An 18,058-nucleotide genomic window follows, 5' to 3' on the forward strand; every position below is an offset into this window, starting at 1 on the left:
ACAGGCAGTTCAGTCTCGTACGGCAGCTCAGGTGCGTTTAGCAACGGAAAACTGCTGCTCATTTCCAGCCGCATTCACACACAGACGGCCGCAGGGCTGCTGGACCAGGCTCCGCAGCGCCGAGCGCCGCGTCTCACCCAAGGACGCTTCGTTCTCTCCGCAGTCAGGCTGCGATCAGGCCTTCAACCTTGAGACCTGAACCGTGATTCACAACCTTTAAGTCCTTTTGGAACCCGCCAAGGGCTGCAGACCCCGGTCCGTCATCTCCCACTTCATTAAAAGGGCAGAAATTTCCTGCTTTCTGAGAGCCTGTAGAGCCGGTCAGGGACGGTCATTCATAAGCGCTGTTAGAGTCCGTTTGTAAAAAAAAAAAAATGCTTCATGACGCAGCTTCAGGAGGAGAAGAGCGAAACCTTCCTCTAACTCCACAGCTTGTTAAAACCTGACCAATATTTCTTTATACTATTTATAAGGCCATTCACAACGGAAAGTCATCAGAGAGAGGATACACTCCAACTCTTACTAAAATTTCAAAAGTTCAAAATAAAATGGCTACGTAGCTGCATGAAAGCAAACATCAAGGGGAAAACAAGACATTTCTCTCAAGTTTGTACCAGAAGGTGTCATTAAAATTAGCTTCATGTTTGAGATTGCAGTAATTTTCAGTTATGATCTTTTGATTTTGTGCAAATGTAGACTGTTTTTTTCGCGTGTTCTCTGCACCACAACAAAGAAAAGCTTTATAGTATAAGTTTAAAGGCCCCATTTTATCTTAAAGAGAGAGGATACACACTAACTCTTCCCAAAATAAAACATTTTTTCAAAATAAAATAGCTACATAGGAGCATAAAAGCAAAAATCAAGGGGAAAATAAGACGTTTCTCTCTAGTTTGCACCGGAAGGTCTCATTAAAATTATCTTTATGTTTGAGATTGTAGTAATTTTCAGTCATAATTGTTAGATTATGTGCAAATTTAGACTTTTTTAACATGTACTCTGCACCACAACAACAAAAAGCTTTATAGTATAAGTTTAAAGGCTCTGTTTTACTGGAGCTGCCTGTGACCTCTGACCTCTGACGTGTCCGACCCCCCCTCCCCCCCCTCGCTTTAGCACCTGTGGGATTCAGCACCTGGAGCGAGCGGGGAAGAACCTCTCCCTCTTCAACTCCTTCTACTTCTGCATCGTGACCTTCTCCACCGTGGGCTTCGGGGACGTGACGCCGCGCATCTGGCCGTCGCAGCTGCTGGTGGTCATCATGATCTGCGTGGCGCTGGTGGTGCTGCCGCTGCAGGTGGGAAGCGTCTGCGGTCGTTTAACGCCTCCCCCCCCCCCCCCCCCTCCCGCGCCGTCTCTCATGTCTCTCTGCCGTATCAGTTCGAGGAGCTGATCTACCTGTGGATGGAGAGGCAGAAGTCCGGCGGGAACTACAGCCGCCACCGGGCGCAGACGGAGAAGCACGTGGTGCTGTGCGTCAGCTCGCTGAAGATCGACCTCCTCATGGACTTCCTCAACGAGTTCTACGCTCATCCCAGACTGCAGGTAGCCCAGGCCCGGCAGGACGGCGGTCCACCTGCATCCCACCTCCTCTGCTTCCCGTCCTGTCTTTTGTTACTCCTCCGTGAAAATTACTACATGATATGTGGTAACTGGCACAATATGAATGAAATTGAATAGAAAAAAAAAAGAAGGAAAGCGTGGAGCGTTTTCACAGCTCTGCTGTGGATTGCATAGATTGATTCCATCAAGAAATGTTTTGATGTAACACGTTCCAGAGAGTGGAAGGCGACTCAAAGTGCAGAAACACTGAATGGAAACAACATCTGCACACGTTACGTAGGACGAGCGATCGTCTGTCGCTCACAGCGAGAAGTCCCCCGGTTTGAGTCCTGCGGCAGCTCGTCCAGGGCGGATCCCGTCTCCGAACACCGTCAGATACAGATACCAACACACTCAGCCTCCCACAACACTCATTTGAATAAAGCGGAATAGATGCAGGTCTGATTTTGACAAGCTTGAGCCGACAAAGCCTGGAACCGGCCCCGGAGTCTCAGGCGTCCTTGGAAGTCTCACTTTAGAATTATACTGTAAACAAAACACAAAAAAAAACCTTTTAACTAAGAATATCTAAATCAAAGTACAGCCTTCAGGCTTTGATAGGAAATGAAGCATGCAGCTCTTGTTTTTTTTTTTTTTTTTCTGGTTTCCACAATAGCGGATGAAAAAACAGGAAAAAAGCCTTGTTGGTGCAAACGGGACGTCATGGAAGCAGCTGGAGCGTCATGAGAGCGGAGAGGAGGTGCAGCGATAACCAGGCCTCAGAGCTGATCACTGCATTGATTATGATTTGATAAACCTTTTTTTTTTTTTGAGAAATCGTTGTTAGTTGTGTGAACTCTAGTTCCCATCATCAAAATCCACCCCTCCCCCCAAAAAAAGTGTAACATTTTCTCGGTAATTTTCTCAAACAGAGATGTATAATTTGGGACCTTTTTTTGTTAAATTCAGAGAGCTGAATAAAGCTCCGTATCAGGAGGGAAAATGTCTTTTTTATTTTTCAGTGTGAGTCATATAATCGCTGCGATAACCGGCAAACCACATAATGGAAAAATAGCGGCAAAGGTTCCACTTTTCTTTGTTAATTTGTTTCTAATCAGCCTTGAAACAATCGGCTGGAAAGAAACCCGGACTCATTATTGTGTCTCTCAACATGCGAGCTGTGATCATATCAGTTCTGTAAACGTTTTACTGCATGTTTTTGGTTGTTTTTTTTTTTTTTTAGACGGTGAATTATTATGACTGGCTATGGCAGCGATGGCGTTTTCTGGTGCTTCATGGCAGGAAAAGCGTTTTTCCAGGGAGGAACACTGCTTGTTTCCCACAACAAATGGCCTAAATGGAGCACGCAGGCGCCGACTGGCGTTTATTTTGGCAGAATTGAGCGTTTCTGCGCGCTGTAATGCGATCCGAAGAGTCGTGATGGCGCTTTAAACGACACTGCATGGGCGTGGAGTTCCAGTTAGTCACGTCTGAGTTCAATCTAGACACAGGCCTCGACAAATACAGAGGGATCTGGTGGACTTTTCAGAGTTATTTTGCGCTGACTGGGTGCCTGTGTGATCTCGCAGGACTACTACGTGGTGATCCTGTGCCCGTCTGAAATGGACCTCCAGGTGAGGCGGGTGCTGCAGATCCCGCTGTGGTCCCAGAGAGTCATCTACCTGCAGGGGTCCGTCCTCAAAGACCAGGACCTGCTGAGAGCCAAGTGAGTGACGTTCCTGCTCTGGTCTTGCTCTCCTGCTCTATAAAGCCATTTTCTCTCTCTGCACTGACTCTACACTAAGTCTAATGCATTGACATCTTTTTTTTTTTCCTCTATTTTCCCCGCACAATGATCCCCTACAAAAATATCTTCCTTATGTCAAAACTACCAAGACAACCTATAACAAAGGGCGCCAAGGAGGGCTGGATTTGAACTGCGACGGCGTCTTCTTAAACCTTTTATTTCCATCCAGTGGGAGTTGACAGGACTTGTCATGCTTTGTCGAAACCAGAACTCAGAAAGTTTTCCCAGATCTTTCCGTTCAGATCCTGCACTGCGTTCTCCGGCGCACCGGCGGTGATCCCACCTGATTTATTGAAAATCCAGCATAAAGCGCGTCGAGTTGCACACTCAGACGTACTGATTGTGCTTTCAGACTGATCTGAGTGATGAACTAAGACTTGATTACTTGACAGAAATACTTCCATGTTCCAAGTGATGGATTACATTGGAACAGGAGGGAAAACATGGAGTTCATTTTTTCCAAAGTTTCACACTGCAAATCACTCACCAGACATTTGACATTCCATATTCTTAAAGGTAAACCATTTAAAGTGATTGTGATACTGGAAGAACGAGAAAGTAAGTAAAATAAAAAATGTTTTGGCTGGCAGCATTTACTTCATGAAAAAAATGTCCTTGTAGCAGTTTACAGTCAGAATTCATCCATTCATCTTCTGTCCTGCTGGAGCCAGTCTAACTTTGGCAGCTTCTACATTTATGCACATCCATCCTGAACCCTTTTTTTTTTTTTTATTTTACTTATAAAACATTTTATTTTAGGTTCTTTGGATAAAAGCAGGTTACACAATAAATAGATCACCTCTCCACCACAGGACACACACACACACAGTAACACACATTCACATTCAAACCTGTGGTGATCCAGAACCATTTCATTTTATCATCTTTTCTTTAATTTTTTTTTTTTTTTTTACCTTTATTCGTGCATGTGCTGCCGGGCGTGATGGTGGATTGACCGCTGTGCGCTCATGGAAATGAGAAATCGATTTGGACTTTATGTGCCTGTTAAAATGTGACACACTGAAAAATCAGCACTCAAACAGCAGATCAAAGCTTAATATTAGCAACTTAAATGTGTCTGAACGTCCACAAGCTGTGCTGACACTCAAGATAGGGCTAGTGTGTGTGTGTGTGTGTGTGTGTGTGTGTGTGTGTGTGTGTGTGTGTGTGTGTGTGTTTTCCATCTCTCGAAGCACGAAATGTTGAAGACTGAAACGTTCCAAAGTAAGAATCAGAGGACATGATTCACGTTTTATGAGCTAACTAGTAACGTCATTTTCTTCCATATTCCATCTGATCTATTTAATCCTAAATTTAAAAGAAGTAAAAGATGAGCGTTGTTAATCTCAGATGGTGGGATTTTCCCTCATTAATATCGCTGTCGGCTTCTGGCGTGGCGGGAATCGTCCGCTGTGTGAACGGCTGAATGTCGCCTGATCACCGCTGCAGCGTTTTGGATCCGTCGCATCAGAAAGTCTGTTTGCCGTCCGGAGGTGAAGTTATTTCTCTCACCGCCACGCGAGCCGAGCCGCTCTCAGAAATCAGAATAGCTGTCCTGGAGATAATTGCTGTTATTAAAAGGTGAAAAATGAAGCCTCCTCCGTCTCCATCACCAGTTCTACTTGTTACCAGATGATTGATTTTCATGTTTGAACTGCAGTGTGCTGCTTCTGAGCGCATGTCTTCTATGCGACGGACGGAGCCATGTTGGATTTGTGGAAAGGTGTTAACTGTGAGCAGGATGTAAATCACTTTTGTCCTGAGGATCGCTTCGAGAATCTCTCGTGCCTTTCTTGGTAAATAGGCTTGTCAGTCCCATTATGCGTCGCGCATACTGTAATTAATAATTCAGACTCTCCTCTTTTCTTCTGAGCGGTGGAGTCAACCGCTCCTCCGAGGGAAGCCAACATGATCCGTCTCACATTCATCCCACCGCTTTGAGCCTTAAAGCCTCCATGAATGAGACCGCTGGAGCGCCGGAGCGCCGGAATAAAAACCTGCCGTCAATCTGCGTGTCAGGTTTATTTCTGTAGCCTTGAAGAAGACAATGAATCTTTTTTTTTTACATGTGTCAAATGTGATTTAAGGAAAAGAAAAAAACTCTCAGGACGGTAAATGTACTTTGAATGGTGCGCAGGATGTGACGCGTGAAGAGAAGAAAGAGGAAATCATGATGAAAAAAGAAGACGTGGAGGTAGAAGTCGTTTCGTATTTTATGAAAACTGGTATTTTAAAACTGGAATAAGTATGAAAGTGAAGGCTGAAGTGATTCAAACCGTAACACGTGGAACATTTTCAGGACTGAACACGACAGGAAGTGGATTTGACTAAATATCTTTCAATATTTCACTTCAGAGCAGGAGAGTTTGAATTCAGGTTTACTGGGATTTCCTTTCATTGTTTGGTCGGTTTATGATCTGAAGAACTAGTGACTACAGCCCTCGTGCTCATACGCAGAAACAGAACTTCCATGAAGTAACGCACTTTCCACAGAGGCGGAGTCTGAGCATTTTCAAAAAGCTCCACGGTGGAAGTCGAAAATGTGCATTTTCAGTGACTCCGAGCACAACAGACAAGAACAACACACCCAGAGTTTCCAGTTTCACTCGGAAACATTACCGTGTGAACAGAGCCAGGGTCCGGTTCTTCAGGAATCCTCCTCCTCTGAGTCTGGTTCTTCCTGTTAAAAGTATTTTTTCTTTTCCACCATCACTTTTTGCTCAATTGAAATACTTGGATTTTCTTTGTAGAGGATTATTTTTTATTTGGAGTTTTATGAATAAACCTTTGCATTGAACTGAACAGATTTAATCCCCTTAATAATGAAGATAGTTCAGTAGAAGGAGGGGAGGAGGGGGTGGGGGTGGGGGGGTTATGTAGATAGAAACCTATACCTCTGGTAAATTGCGCCCTGCACGCTAAACAAGCCTCCACAAATATTTATTTCTTAGCGTATTTTTGTGTTTCAGAGCTGCTGTGATTTTAGAGGTCATTACATTTATTGGCAGAACACATTATGTAAAACACTTCCTCGGCGTGTTTATAAAATCTGTCCTTGAAAGCTACAAATTCGTGTTCGAGTATTCAGAAAAAACTCTTTTTTTTCAAGGTTTCGCAGCCCGTCACTCCTCTTTAATTTGATCACGGCTTAAGCTGAAGCAGCAGCTTGTCCAAACATGATGGAGCGACAGCAAAAATTTAGGCCAGATTAGAACTGAAAATGTGGATTGCAGACGGGGACAGAGCTTCTCTGGTAGCTCCTCTGTCCAGACTTGATCCAGACCAAGGTATAACAGGAAGGCAGCAGCTCCGGTCTGGATTAAACCTCCTCAGAGCCACACATCCATTCAGGGCTGCAGCAGGGTCCTGCAACAATCTGCAAACAAACAAACTGCAGCTTCAGGGGTTCAGATTCTGACAGCGTGGAGTTTGCATGTTCTCTCTGTGCATGCATGTGCGCGTGAGGTTGACCCTAAACGATCTCCAGACGTGAGTGTGTGTTGGTCCTGCGTTGGACGGATCACAGGCTGCAGGATTCCTCCCATTAACGCGACGCTAATGGATTATATAACTTCATCACATTGGATTGGCTGGCGCTGATGGAGCCTTTAGAAGTAAATGACTGGGTGTGTGTCGAGCTTGCATCCTGCGTCTGGCACTCTTTCAAACACTCCCACACTTGTTTTGCATTCTTCTGGCTTCGATTAATCATATATGCTAAATAAATAAGTAAATGACAGCCACTGTACACTCCATGTTATTTCACAGTGTTGCTGCGACTGAAAAGCCGCTCCTGGTGTCTCCTCTTTTGTTTTGCTCTGGGTTTTTTTTTTTCTGATTTATAAAATTGTGTTTTTTCGTTTGTGCCCTCTGCGGCTGCAGGATGGATGATGCGGAGGCTTGTTTCATTCTGAGCAGCCGTAATGAGGTGGATCGCATGGCTGCGGTGAGACAAACAACATTTAATGAACGCCGCATTTCAGTCCCCGTTCGTCACTGCCGAGTGTGAGAATAACTTCCTCTGCCCGCCCCCCCCCCCCCCCCAGGACCACCAGACCATCCTGAGAGCCTGGGCCGTGAAGGACTTCGCTCCAAACTGTCCCCTGTACGTTCAAATACTCAAACCGGAGAACAAGTTTCATGTTAAATTTGCAGGTAAGAGTCAGTAACGATCCTGTTCCTCTTCTACGACATGAATCAGCAGCATTTATATGAATATTATAAAGGATTATAAAAGCGTCTGTCTCAAAAAATGATCTCGAGATTTTATAAAGTGGTTTTTAAAAAGACTTAATGGGACATTTTTGTCCTCAAATGACTCTGAGTGCAGGAAATCTGCTGATACACGAAAACTAATAATGCATCAAATCAGCAGATCCAAACTGACTGAATGTTAATTGTTTGGGAGATTTATGCAGAAATTGAAAAAGAAAACCAGATCTGTGTTTTTTAAACAATTTTTTGTGTTCAGTAATACTCCTACCTTCTCCTACCTATATAAATATTAAGAGTCGTCTTCCACCGTCTGCACTCTGCAGTTTATCTCTACTGTCTTCCTGCTGTTGCTTATTTTTTCAGCATCATTAGTTCATAAATTAGTTTCTTTGGAGAAGAAACTCTCTGTGACTGCCCAGAAAAGGGAAAAAAAACAAATAATTTATGAGTCTTGACACAAAGAGAAAGATTAACTGAACCCACAAAAGCAAAATTAGGAAAGTTGTAAACTGGCTGAAAAATAAAATAAACTGTATTTTCCCTCAGCAGCCTGAATATTGAAGCTGCAGTGTATAAAATGTTTAGAGCTGAGACGAGTAAAACAACCTGAATCAGCATATCAGAGGTGTAAAAGCATCATGAGGGATGTCATGTATATTCCGCTGATGTTTTATACTGCAAAGATTAAACTCCTCGTCTTGAGATGAAAGAATTCCAGTAATGGAAACTTAACGATGAACGAGAACGAACGAGTCGAGGTGGAAAATGAAATGAGGGAAATTTCAGTCGTGTTTCACTACAAACGTGTTAGATGGAAAAAATAAGTCGACTGTTATCAATAAAATCCCCTGTAGTGAAAGTTACTTTGTGATCTACATACCAAGGCAGCGGTTCAGGTGAAAACGCATCGTTTTGCTTTCAGGAAACTTTGATTTTAATTTGATTGTTTGGGGATTTTTTTTTGTTTTTTTTAATTGAAAATTTCACATAGAAAGCATTTATCTGTTGAAATGTTGAAAACTAGTTCGGCTTTCTCTTGGTTCTCCCTATTTGCTGCACTAAAGATTCCCTGGATCGACTGGAGTCACTCCCACCATCATCACCAATAAATTAAAGTAGAACAATACAATCTGTTTTCTTTTTCTTTTTCTTCTTTTTAATGTCATTTCCATTTTTTAAATTATGACTTCTGTGAAATGAGCGACAGGATACACTAATGGATGGCATTTTGTTCAGAGGAGGGCGTGTTTGGTGATTTACTGACGGGGGAATTATCGTCGGTGGGGACTCAATTTGAAACACAATTAATTCCGTTTGAAATGACAAGCCGGTCTGCGAAACCGAGGAAAAGTGATAAATCCTCGGCGTCGGTGCCGGAGCTCAGTCACAGAGATGATCTGTGGTCAGAGGAGCTCCAGAAATCAAAAAGTAAAAAAAATGAAAAATCCTTGTTTTCACCAGCAGGGAAATTAAAGTTGCCTCGTTTTTCTGCCGCCACCGAAATGTTTGTTTTCTGGGAGATTTGACGAGGAGGCTGCAGCTGATGAAGTTACCTGAGCACAAAGTCCTCTCCGTTACGTCTCACTCTGCGGAGTCATACCAACCCGAAAAGAGTCTAAAGCACCGAAAACGGTCGTTTTACAGACAGTTGAAGGCTGTAATTATTTCCCCCTGGGCTTCATGGCTTTCTTGTTGCCAGGCAACCAGCGAGGACTCCATGAACCGGCGGCGCCGGCGCCGAACTGCCCTCAACACTGCCGGAGTTAAAGACAGGAACCGCTACCTGCTACTCGGCTGGATTTACTGACATTCAGGGTTTTTTTTTTTATCTTTATGGTCTAAATCAGGAGTGTCAAACATAAGGCCTGTGGGCCAAAAGTGGCCCTCAAGAGGCTCCAATCTGGGTCGACAAATCTACCAAACAAATTGTGAAATTTTCAATGAAAACACTGATTTTTTTTTTTTAACAGATTTTTTAAGAGGAGCAAATGCAAAAACAGTGTTACTAATAATGAGAAGGATAAAGAGATTAACTTGATTTTACAGCCTCCAGAGAATCAAAACAGGAAAAAAAAACAAGGTATAATCAGCAAAGCAATAAAGATAAGAATAAATTACAGCACTAAATTAAGAAAACTGCACAAAAAGAGTGAACAAAGGACTCAGTTTTAAAGAGCAGATTCAGTCGATGCATCAGGAAATGAGCTGATTTGTGATAATCTAGGCGCTGTTTTGATTTTAAATGGTAATTTTGCTTTTTTTTGGTGGTAAATAAATCTTTATTTTGGGGTTTGCAGACTGAAAGCTGCCTGATGGTTTGTGCTTTGTAATGTAAACTTTAAAATAAAGCAGCAATTTTTTGATGGTAAAGTAAAATTTTATGTACATTTGAGATGTTTGTGGTCAGTGCACGTGAAGCTAAAGTGATGAGGAGAATCATATATGAACAGAGATGCTCCCGCCTGGTTTTCTCCCTTCCAGATCACGTGGTGTGTGAGGAGGAGTTCAAGTACGCCATGCTGGCCCTGAACTGCGTGTGCCCCGCCACCTCCACCCTGGTCACGCTCCTCGTGCACACCTCCCGCGGACGGTCAGTCGCTCCTCCATTCCGCCTGATAGTTCCAGTTCCCGCAGCTCTGCGGTTCGTGAATAGAGTCCACGAGGGAGGCCAAACCCGCCGAGGCGGAGACAAAAGTCCCGTTTTCAGTGTGGGTCTCAGCGGGACGGAGCCGGAGTGCACGGAAAGAGAGAACAGGCGGCGCCTGGATTGATTCTTTTTTAGCATGTGTTCTCCTGTAAAACAGTTTGAAAAGCTCTCTGGTGGAAAATGATTTCTCACAGCATGCAAACAGATCACTTTTAAAGGCTGATGTCAGCGGCTGAGAGGGGGGGAAAAAAAATAAGTGCAGGAAAGAGGAATCGGTGGGCTTCGGTTCTCACTGTGCTCCTGACAACTCCTCAGAAAGTACAGCTGCTGAAAGGGAGCACGGAGGTGTGCACGGGCTTCTGCTTTGTGTGCGCTTGTGTGTGTTTGCGCGCGTGCAGACGAACGCTGCGACGCATCAGTCATCTGGAAATGAGTTTAAAATGAGAAATGAGGGAAGCGGAAGCGCCGTGTTTCACTTTTCGCCGAAATAAGAAAGTTGGAGTGAAGATCTGATTCGTAAATCACCTTGTGTAAATATTTTGAAGTTTTAATAAGAGAGCATGCGAGCTGTTGCCTCGGTGTGGTGGTGGTGGTGTGGTTGGGGGGGGGGGGTCGACCCGGAGCGACCTCGACGGCCCGGTGGGCCGCAGGGCGACAGGTGGACGCTTCTCTCTTTCTTCATAACAAATGCGGCTGATTGATGGTGATTATTATGTTACTGTGACTGAAAAGTGAAGGAAAACTCTCATTGTTCTGGCGTTTTTTGAGGACACTAAAAGACTCTAATCACACAAGCCAAAGGTTAATTTAGGGAATTTATTTATTTTCTTTACTGTCGTCTGTGAGCAACATTCAGAAACGGAACAAGTCACTGATCATTTGATGGAACCAGGAAGGTCATTTCAGCCTCTGATTAACCTGATTTTAGTAAATATCATGAAGAAAATGCATTTTATGATGAAAGACGCCAAATATTAGCATAAAGTTTCGATCATTCGTGATCCTGAATGGATGTTCGCTCCAGTAAAGATGAGGTCAGATCAGTAAATCCAGTCAGGCGGATCGTAGACTTGGCTCCTTTTTCTTTAGGCCAGATGTTTCAGGGGTTTCCTACAGGGTCTCCACACCCTCAAGATCCAGACTTAATCCAGTGGACCGCCAAAGATAATCCTCATAAATCAGACACATTCAGAGCTGAATACAACGTCCATCAAACAGAGCGAACCAGGTCAGCGGTGGCTGCGACTTCAACATTTCTCCAGAAAGCATCACTGACGCCACGTTTCCTCCGGATCGATGCAGAGAGGGCCAGCAGTCTCCGGAGCAGTGGCAGAGGATGTACGGCTGTTGCTCCGGCAACGAGGTCTACCACATCCGGGTGTCCGACAGCAAGTTCTTCGGCGAGTACAACGGGAAGAGCTTCACCTACGCCTCCTTCCACGCTCACAAGAAGTGAGTCGAAACTGCAGCGTCACAACTTCCCAGAAAGCCTGGCGAGCGTTTACATTATGGGCTGTTTGACCTGCAGGTACGGCGTCTGCCTGATCGGCATCAAGCGGGAGGAGAACAAGAGCATCCTGCTGAACCCCGGCCCGCGCCACATCATGGCCGCCACCGACACGTGCTACTACATCAACATCACCAAGGAGGAGAACTCCGCCTTCATCTTCAACCAGGAGGAGCGCAAGGGCCGCCCGGCCGGGGGCCTCTACGACGGGCCCTCGCAGCTGCCCGTGCACAGCATCATCGCCAGCATGGGTGAGAGCGAGCCGCCGCGGCCAGGCCGTCTGGCGAGAGACGCCTCGGACCAAACCTCAGAGCCGTCTGTCCGCAGGGACCGTCGCCATCGACCTGCAGAACACCAGTCCGCCGGACCCGTCCGGCGGGAAGCTGGTGCCGCCCACGGTGAACGGGACGGGCGGCCGGCGGCCCAGCATCGCGCCGGTGCAGGAGATAGCCGACTCCACCTCCATCCTGCCGTGTGACCTCCTGAGCGACCAGTCGGAGGACGACTCCGTCTTCACGGACGAGAAGGGACACTCGCCTACTGAGTAAGAGGTTCCGATACGCTTCAAAGCACGATGTTTCAGAGCATTACTGCATTTTATTTTAAAGGATTTAACAGTAAAGTGGAGGAAAAATGTCTTTTTTTTAGACATTTCACTTTATTTTGCACCAAAATTAGCTTTAAATTGAGATTTTCATCATTTTCTGTGGACATTTTCATCATGTATACACTTAACCACAACAAAGATGAGCTTTAAAAGTTTAAATTTGAAGGTTATTATGGCTTTATTTTACCAGTCCGGCTTACTGGAGATGAAATCTGGCTGTTTGTGGCTCCCAGACTAAATGAGTTTGACACCCCTGGTTTAGATGAACACTTAACAGCAAATAAAACTTATGAGGCTTTGCTCTAGATTGTGTTTTTCATGCATGAAGATTGTTGTGCTTTTTTGTGCACTTTAGGGAAATATATTTAGTCTTTAGTGATCACAAAAGTCTGTGTATTGAAATTCAGCCGTGTTTGTTTGTTTGTTTTTTGGGCTTTTTTTTTTGTGCATTTTTGCACTTTTGAGTCCAGTAAATTTCAGTGAAACTCGTTGCATTCGATATGGGGAAATGCCGTCGTAAAAATAAAAAACCAATACAGCTTATCACACCGTTTCCAATTAAGCAGACGATGAGAGAGTGAAAGAGTCCTGCTGTCTCTCTCCCTCCTCCACCTGCTGCCTCCTACATATAGGAACATCCTGCAAACCGAGTCTTCCCAGTGAAATGTGAAACACGAGCAGAATAAACTGAATCCAAACTCTTCTGTTCGTGATGAAGCTTCAGAAAACGCGCTGAGATTCTGTCTGTCTCTCAAAAAGAGCAGCATACAAACGTAAGCTGAAGTCTGAAAAGGTTAAGAAGATGCTCGTTTTTCATTTCAGTCTCGATTCTTCACAGCTCAGATTCCAGTGAAAGACGCCGTTGAAAACAGCTTCTCCATGCTCGTTTTTTCGGCGAGAGAAGCTGACAAAGCGTTTTCCTCAGACGCGTTAATGACGTGTGTCGTCGGTGCCGTTGTGGATTTGTTTCCAGGTATGTGAAGGGTTACCCCCCTAACTCTCCGTACATCGGGAGCTCGCCCACCCTGTGCCACCTGTTGGCTGAGAAAGCCCCGTTCTGCTGCCTCCGGCTGGACCAGGTGGGCCGCCGCCGCTCCCCCGACTCCGTCACGGCGCCACCGACTGCCTCCGTCTCACACTACCTGTCCTGTCTCGTTGGTCTTTTGTCTCCCGGCGCAGGGATGCCGCCACAACAGCTTCGAGGACGCCAAAGCGTACGGCTTCAAGAACAAGCTCATCATCGTGTCGGCCGAGACGGCCGGCAACGGCCTCTACAACTTCATCGTGCCCCTCAGGGCGTATTACAGACCCAGGAAGGAGCTCAACCCCATCGTGCTGCTGCTCGACAACCCGTGAGTTCACATTAAGACACACACACACACACACACACACACATCAACCTTTCCCATTCCTTTCACTCCGCCCTCCACCCCCCCGCCTCCCGCCGGGCGGCGTTGTGCGTCGCGGCACTCAGGCCCGGGCTGTGGAGGTGGAGGTGGGATTCCATTGTCGGTCCTGATGCGAGGTGAGCGCCGCCGCTCAGTGACGGTGTGTTTTCAGCGACAAAGAAAATACAAAAAGAAAAAGGAAAAAAAAAAAAAAAAAAAACGCCGCTCTCCGTACCTCCAGACGGTCGCCATGGCAACTTGCTTTGCCTTGAACTTGAATGATATATATTGCTACAAGGGGAGAGGGAGAAAAAATAAAAAAAAAATAGAAGCGAGATGGAGAGAATGATTTCTTTGGCGAGCGCCACGCAGGCTTTCATCGACAGCCCGGATGTGTCCCTTTCAGCCCCCACACACTCGCACTCAGGACTCTGACAGAAACACACACACACACACACACACACACACACACACACCAAACAATCGGCTATACCTGTGTGCTGCTCTCTCTCCCTCGCTCTCTCTCTCTCTCTCGCCCACTCGCTTGCGCTCTGAGTGCCTCCACAGCGTCGGGTCTCTGGTCAGAGGCAGGGAGGAAGGTTCCGTCTGGGGCGGCGTGCTGGACGGCGGGGAGGAGTCCAGGCAGCAGGCGGACTTAAAGACACTTTGAGGAGTTCAAATCGCCGCAGACGCTCCCATCAGCTCCTGCCTTAAAGAATAAAAAAAATCAAGGTTTCGAGCGCCTTGCTTGACAGGTGTGAATGAGTGAATACGGTGACAGTGAAAAGCTGCGGGAGCTTCCTCCGGAAAATGCCATGAAAAGCTCAATTTAGGTCTTATTGTTCCAGTATCAGTGAACGACCACACTGACTCATCAGCAGAACGGATTGTCTCCCCAGAAGATCAGTGGAAAGATGTTCGTCCTGCTCTGTCTTGTATGTTTTCGTATTTTTGCACTTAAAAATACTTCTTAATCTGATCTGGTTCAGAGCAGGAAACAAAAAACTCTCCAGCTCTTCATCTTCGTCTGCTCCTCCTCCTGACGGCGGCCCACAGACCGTCTGGTCTCCTCAGGTCAGCCGGCCGCGGCGCTTTGGGTTTAAAATCCTGCAGGAAGCAGAGCGGTGTTTGGACCGGAGCCGGTTTTTGGCCCATGAGCCTTATGTTTGACACCGCTGCCCTCCTTGAGCGCCGTCTGCCGAACGCAGCTCGTCCCTGCTGCTGCTGCTCCTCCTCCTCCTCCCACGCTCCGTCCTCACTGTTAGCTTGACATGTCTGTTTCGCGGCGATCCTCACGTCTCGCTCGTCTGCCAGGTCCTGAAACGAGCGTCTCCTGAACAGATTTCCTTTTTCCATTTTGAATTGTTTCCTTTGAGCAAATTTTTACCAAACGTAAAAATCCAAATCAAGAAATGCTTGAGAAGCTTCGCTAAACAGACTGACTCAACTTTTATTTCCTCAAAAAGTTACAAAAACCATGAAGACATTTCTTATTTTTCACGATGAATCATGAATTCTCTGGTCGTCGTTTTTGTTTTTTGAGTGATTTTTCTTTATTATTGCTTGTTTTTATTTTTCTTATTAACAATAAACCTGCTCACAGCTTCTCATTTCCATGTCATATTTGTTGCCTGCAGGCCCGATAATCACTTCCTGGAGGCCATCTGCTGCTTCCCGATGGTCTACTACATGGCTGGGACCATCGACAAGTAACACCTGTTTTCACCATAACTTTATACTTATCGTCTCATTACGATCCGCCGCTGTGGATGCGTCTTCTCGTTACTGATCGCTCTGTCCTGTGTGTGTCGAAGCCTGGACAGCCTGCTGCAGTGTGGGATCATCTACGCCGATAACCTGGTGGTTGTGGACAAAGAGAGCACGATGAGCGCCGAGGAGGACTACATGGCCGACGCCAAGACCATCGTCAACGTCCAGACCATGTTCAGGTGAGGGAAGCGGCGTCACTGATGGTGTTTCCCTCCACTTTTTGCTTTAAATGCTGGTGTTTTCCAGGTTGTTTCCCAGTCTGAGTATCATCACTGAGCTGACTCATCCGTCCAACATGAGGTTCATGCAGTTCAGAGCCAAGGACTGCTACTCGCTGGCTCTGTCCCGGCTGGAGAAGGTAAGAGGGGGAACGCCAGCGTGGATCACGTGGAGGGGGGTGGCGAGGAGCGGCGCTCCTCCCTGACCGCCGCTGTGCTTTATGGCTCTGCCTGATAGAAGGAGCGTGACAAAGGCTCCAACCTGGCCTTCATGTTTCGCCTCCCGTTCGCCGCGGGGAGAGTCTTCAGCATCAGCATGTTGGACACCCTGCTCTATCAGGTAGGCACACACACACACACACACCTGCAAGAACACACACCCCAGTGAATCGCAAAGCACAAGTGCCCTCTTGTGTCGGCTCGCTGATAAAAACCTTGTGTGTGTGTGTGTGTGTGTGTGTGTGTGGTGTGTGTGTCAGTCTTTTGTGAAGGACTACATGATCCTGATCGCCAGGCTGCTGCTGGGTCTGGACACCACCCCGGGATCCGGTTACCTCTGTGCCGTGAGTCAAAGGAAGGGGAGCGTCGGTTCCCGGCGCGATCGGCCGGACTGACAGCGAGTCGCCGCCGTCTCTGGTGTTTCAGATGAAGGTGAAGGAGGAGGATCTGTGGATCGGTACTTACGGGAGGCTGTTCCAGAAGCTCTGCTCCTCCAGCGCCGAGATCCCCATCGGGATCTATCGCACCGAGTCCCACATCTTCTCCACCTCGGAGGTGAAACCACAGGGGGGCGCTGTGGCGGGGATGAAATTGCTGTCCACGTCTGAATTTTCTGAACGGTCTCCATCAGTCCCAGGTGTCGGTCAGCGTGGACGACTGCGAGGACACGAAGGACAGGACGGACGAGTCCCGCGGCGCCGAGCAGTCGGAGCAGCAGCCGCTGCGGAGGAAGAAGAGCATGCAGTGGGCGAGGCGGCTGAGCAAGAAGAGCGTGCGGTGGCAGGGCGCGAGCCGGGACTCCAGCCGGGACCACGCCCAGCGCATCGCCCAGCAGCGCCTCAGCCTCTACCGGCGCTCCGAGAGGGAGGAGCTGTCCGAGCTGGTCCGCAACCGCATGCGGCACCTGGGCCTGCCCACCTCCGGATATGGTGATGGACCCCCCGGCCGCCCCCGCCCTGAGGCCGGCCCGGTTCTGCTCTAACTGTGGTTTCCGTCCCTGCAGAAGACCTGTCGAACCTGACGGCCAGCGACGTGATGAACAGAGTCAACCTGGGCTACCTGCAGGGTCGCTACCACCCCCGTCCACACACACACACACACACTCTTCCTCTGTACACCGGGTTTTCTCTGCCTGCTCATGGAGTCGGTGTTTCTGTTGCAGATGAACAGAACGATCACCAGAACACTCTGTCCTACGTCCTGATCAACCCCTCCCCCGACACCAGGCTGGAGATCAACGACATTGTGTGAGTTTTCTTCCAGCTTCTGTTGAGGAGACCGGAGTGTGTGTGTGTGTGTGTGTGTGTGTGATTCCTGCAGGCGGTCTGTCATCCAGACTGGAAGAACTCACATTAAAAGAACAGCGGTGCAGCATTTCTTTTTGCAGTCCACTTTCTCCGGATCTAAACCCACATTTTACAGAATTTATGGTTGAAATAATTAGTGATGGAAATAGGATCTGCTATTTGACATTCTTCAAGAAGTTTTATTGTGAAATTTGACGTCTCCTCAGCTGCAGAACTTTTTGATGCATCCAGCTGATTTGTTCTGGTTTTTATGGGCCTAAATGTCACTGCTTCAGTTCACCGGCTGAACAACAAGCAGCTGGAAAACACAAAGATAAATGAACGAATCATTATAAATATTAAAGTTATGTGTCAAGTGACCAGAAACACAATTCAGTGTTTGGATTTATGAAACCTGATGTACTGAAAAAAGCCCAAATGCAGAGAGGAGGATTAATAAAGACGCAGCATTTTGATGAGTATGTCTTTATGGTGACTAAATTAAAATATCAGCATGTTGAGTCACAAATGAATGGATGAATAATTTCTGGTCATAGTTCAAATACAAACAAAATACTGTTCATTTCAAATGATCAAAAAAACAAAAAACATGAAATTAATATTTAAAATCAGTAATAAGTCCATCGCTTACAGAGTAAAGTTCTGCTGCTTTTGTTTTTTACACTTCAGACCGTCTGCAGCGTGACAGCAGGACAGTGAAATAACCAGATCATCGCTTCCTCAGATCCTTTTATCCCTTTTTGTTCCTGATTGGCTGAATCAGGCCGCGCTGCGTTCGGCTCTCAGGTGATCTCAGTCTCCTGAATGAAGCCGAGGAAAACCAAACTGAGTTAA

General features: G+C 46.6%; 1 protein-coding gene across 6 annotated transcripts in view; it reads left to right on the forward strand.

The window, feature by feature from the left end:
* The window catches only part of LOC115382953 (potassium channel subfamily T member 1-like), a 37,900-nt gene that overhangs the window by 18,548 nt on the left and 1,294 nt on the right, over window positions 1-18,058 (forward strand). For 2 of the 6 annotated variants that reach the window (XM_030084944.1, XM_030084947.1), the window contains 20 exons: window positions 1,114-1,294; window positions 1,378-1,542; window positions 3,129-3,265; window positions 7,229-7,292; window positions 7,393-7,501; window positions 10,043-10,151; window positions 11,511-11,660; window positions 11,737-11,966; window positions 12,043-12,259; window positions 13,296-13,401; window positions 13,502-13,674; window positions 15,348-15,419; window positions 15,525-15,659; window positions 15,727-15,838; window positions 15,937-16,038; window positions 16,178-16,261; window positions 16,344-16,472; window positions 16,549-16,846; window positions 16,921-16,983; window positions 17,080-17,164. In XM_030084944.1, the coding sequence (XP_029940804.1) occupies window positions 1,114-1,294; window positions 1,378-1,542; window positions 3,129-3,265; window positions 7,229-7,292; window positions 7,393-7,501; window positions 10,043-10,151; window positions 11,511-11,660; window positions 11,737-11,966; window positions 12,043-12,259; window positions 13,296-13,401; window positions 13,502-13,674; window positions 15,348-15,419; window positions 15,525-15,659; window positions 15,727-15,838; window positions 15,937-16,038; window positions 16,178-16,261; window positions 16,344-16,472; window positions 16,549-16,846; window positions 16,921-16,983; window positions 17,080-17,164 (2,721 nt within the window). Of the gene's footprint in view, window positions 1-1,113; window positions 1,295-1,377; window positions 1,543-3,128; window positions 3,266-7,228; window positions 7,293-7,392; window positions 7,502-10,042; window positions 10,152-11,510; window positions 11,661-11,736; window positions 11,967-12,042; window positions 12,260-13,295; window positions 13,402-13,501; window positions 13,675-15,347; window positions 15,420-15,524; window positions 15,660-15,726; window positions 15,839-15,936; window positions 16,039-16,177; window positions 16,262-16,343; window positions 16,473-16,548; window positions 16,847-16,920; window positions 17,165-18,058 lie in introns of all 6 variants that reach the window. The other 4 variants (XM_030084941.1, XM_030084946.1, XM_030084945.1 and 1 more) reach the window with 3 other exon arrangements.

The sequence above is a fragment of the Salarias fasciatus genome, assembly GCF_902148845.1.
Source record: "Salarias fasciatus chromosome 7 unlocalized genomic scaffold, fSalaFa1.1 super_scaffold_4, whole genome shotgun sequence".
Lineage (NCBI taxonomy): Eukaryota > Metazoa > Chordata > Actinopteri > Blenniiformes > Blenniidae > Salarias > Salarias fasciatus.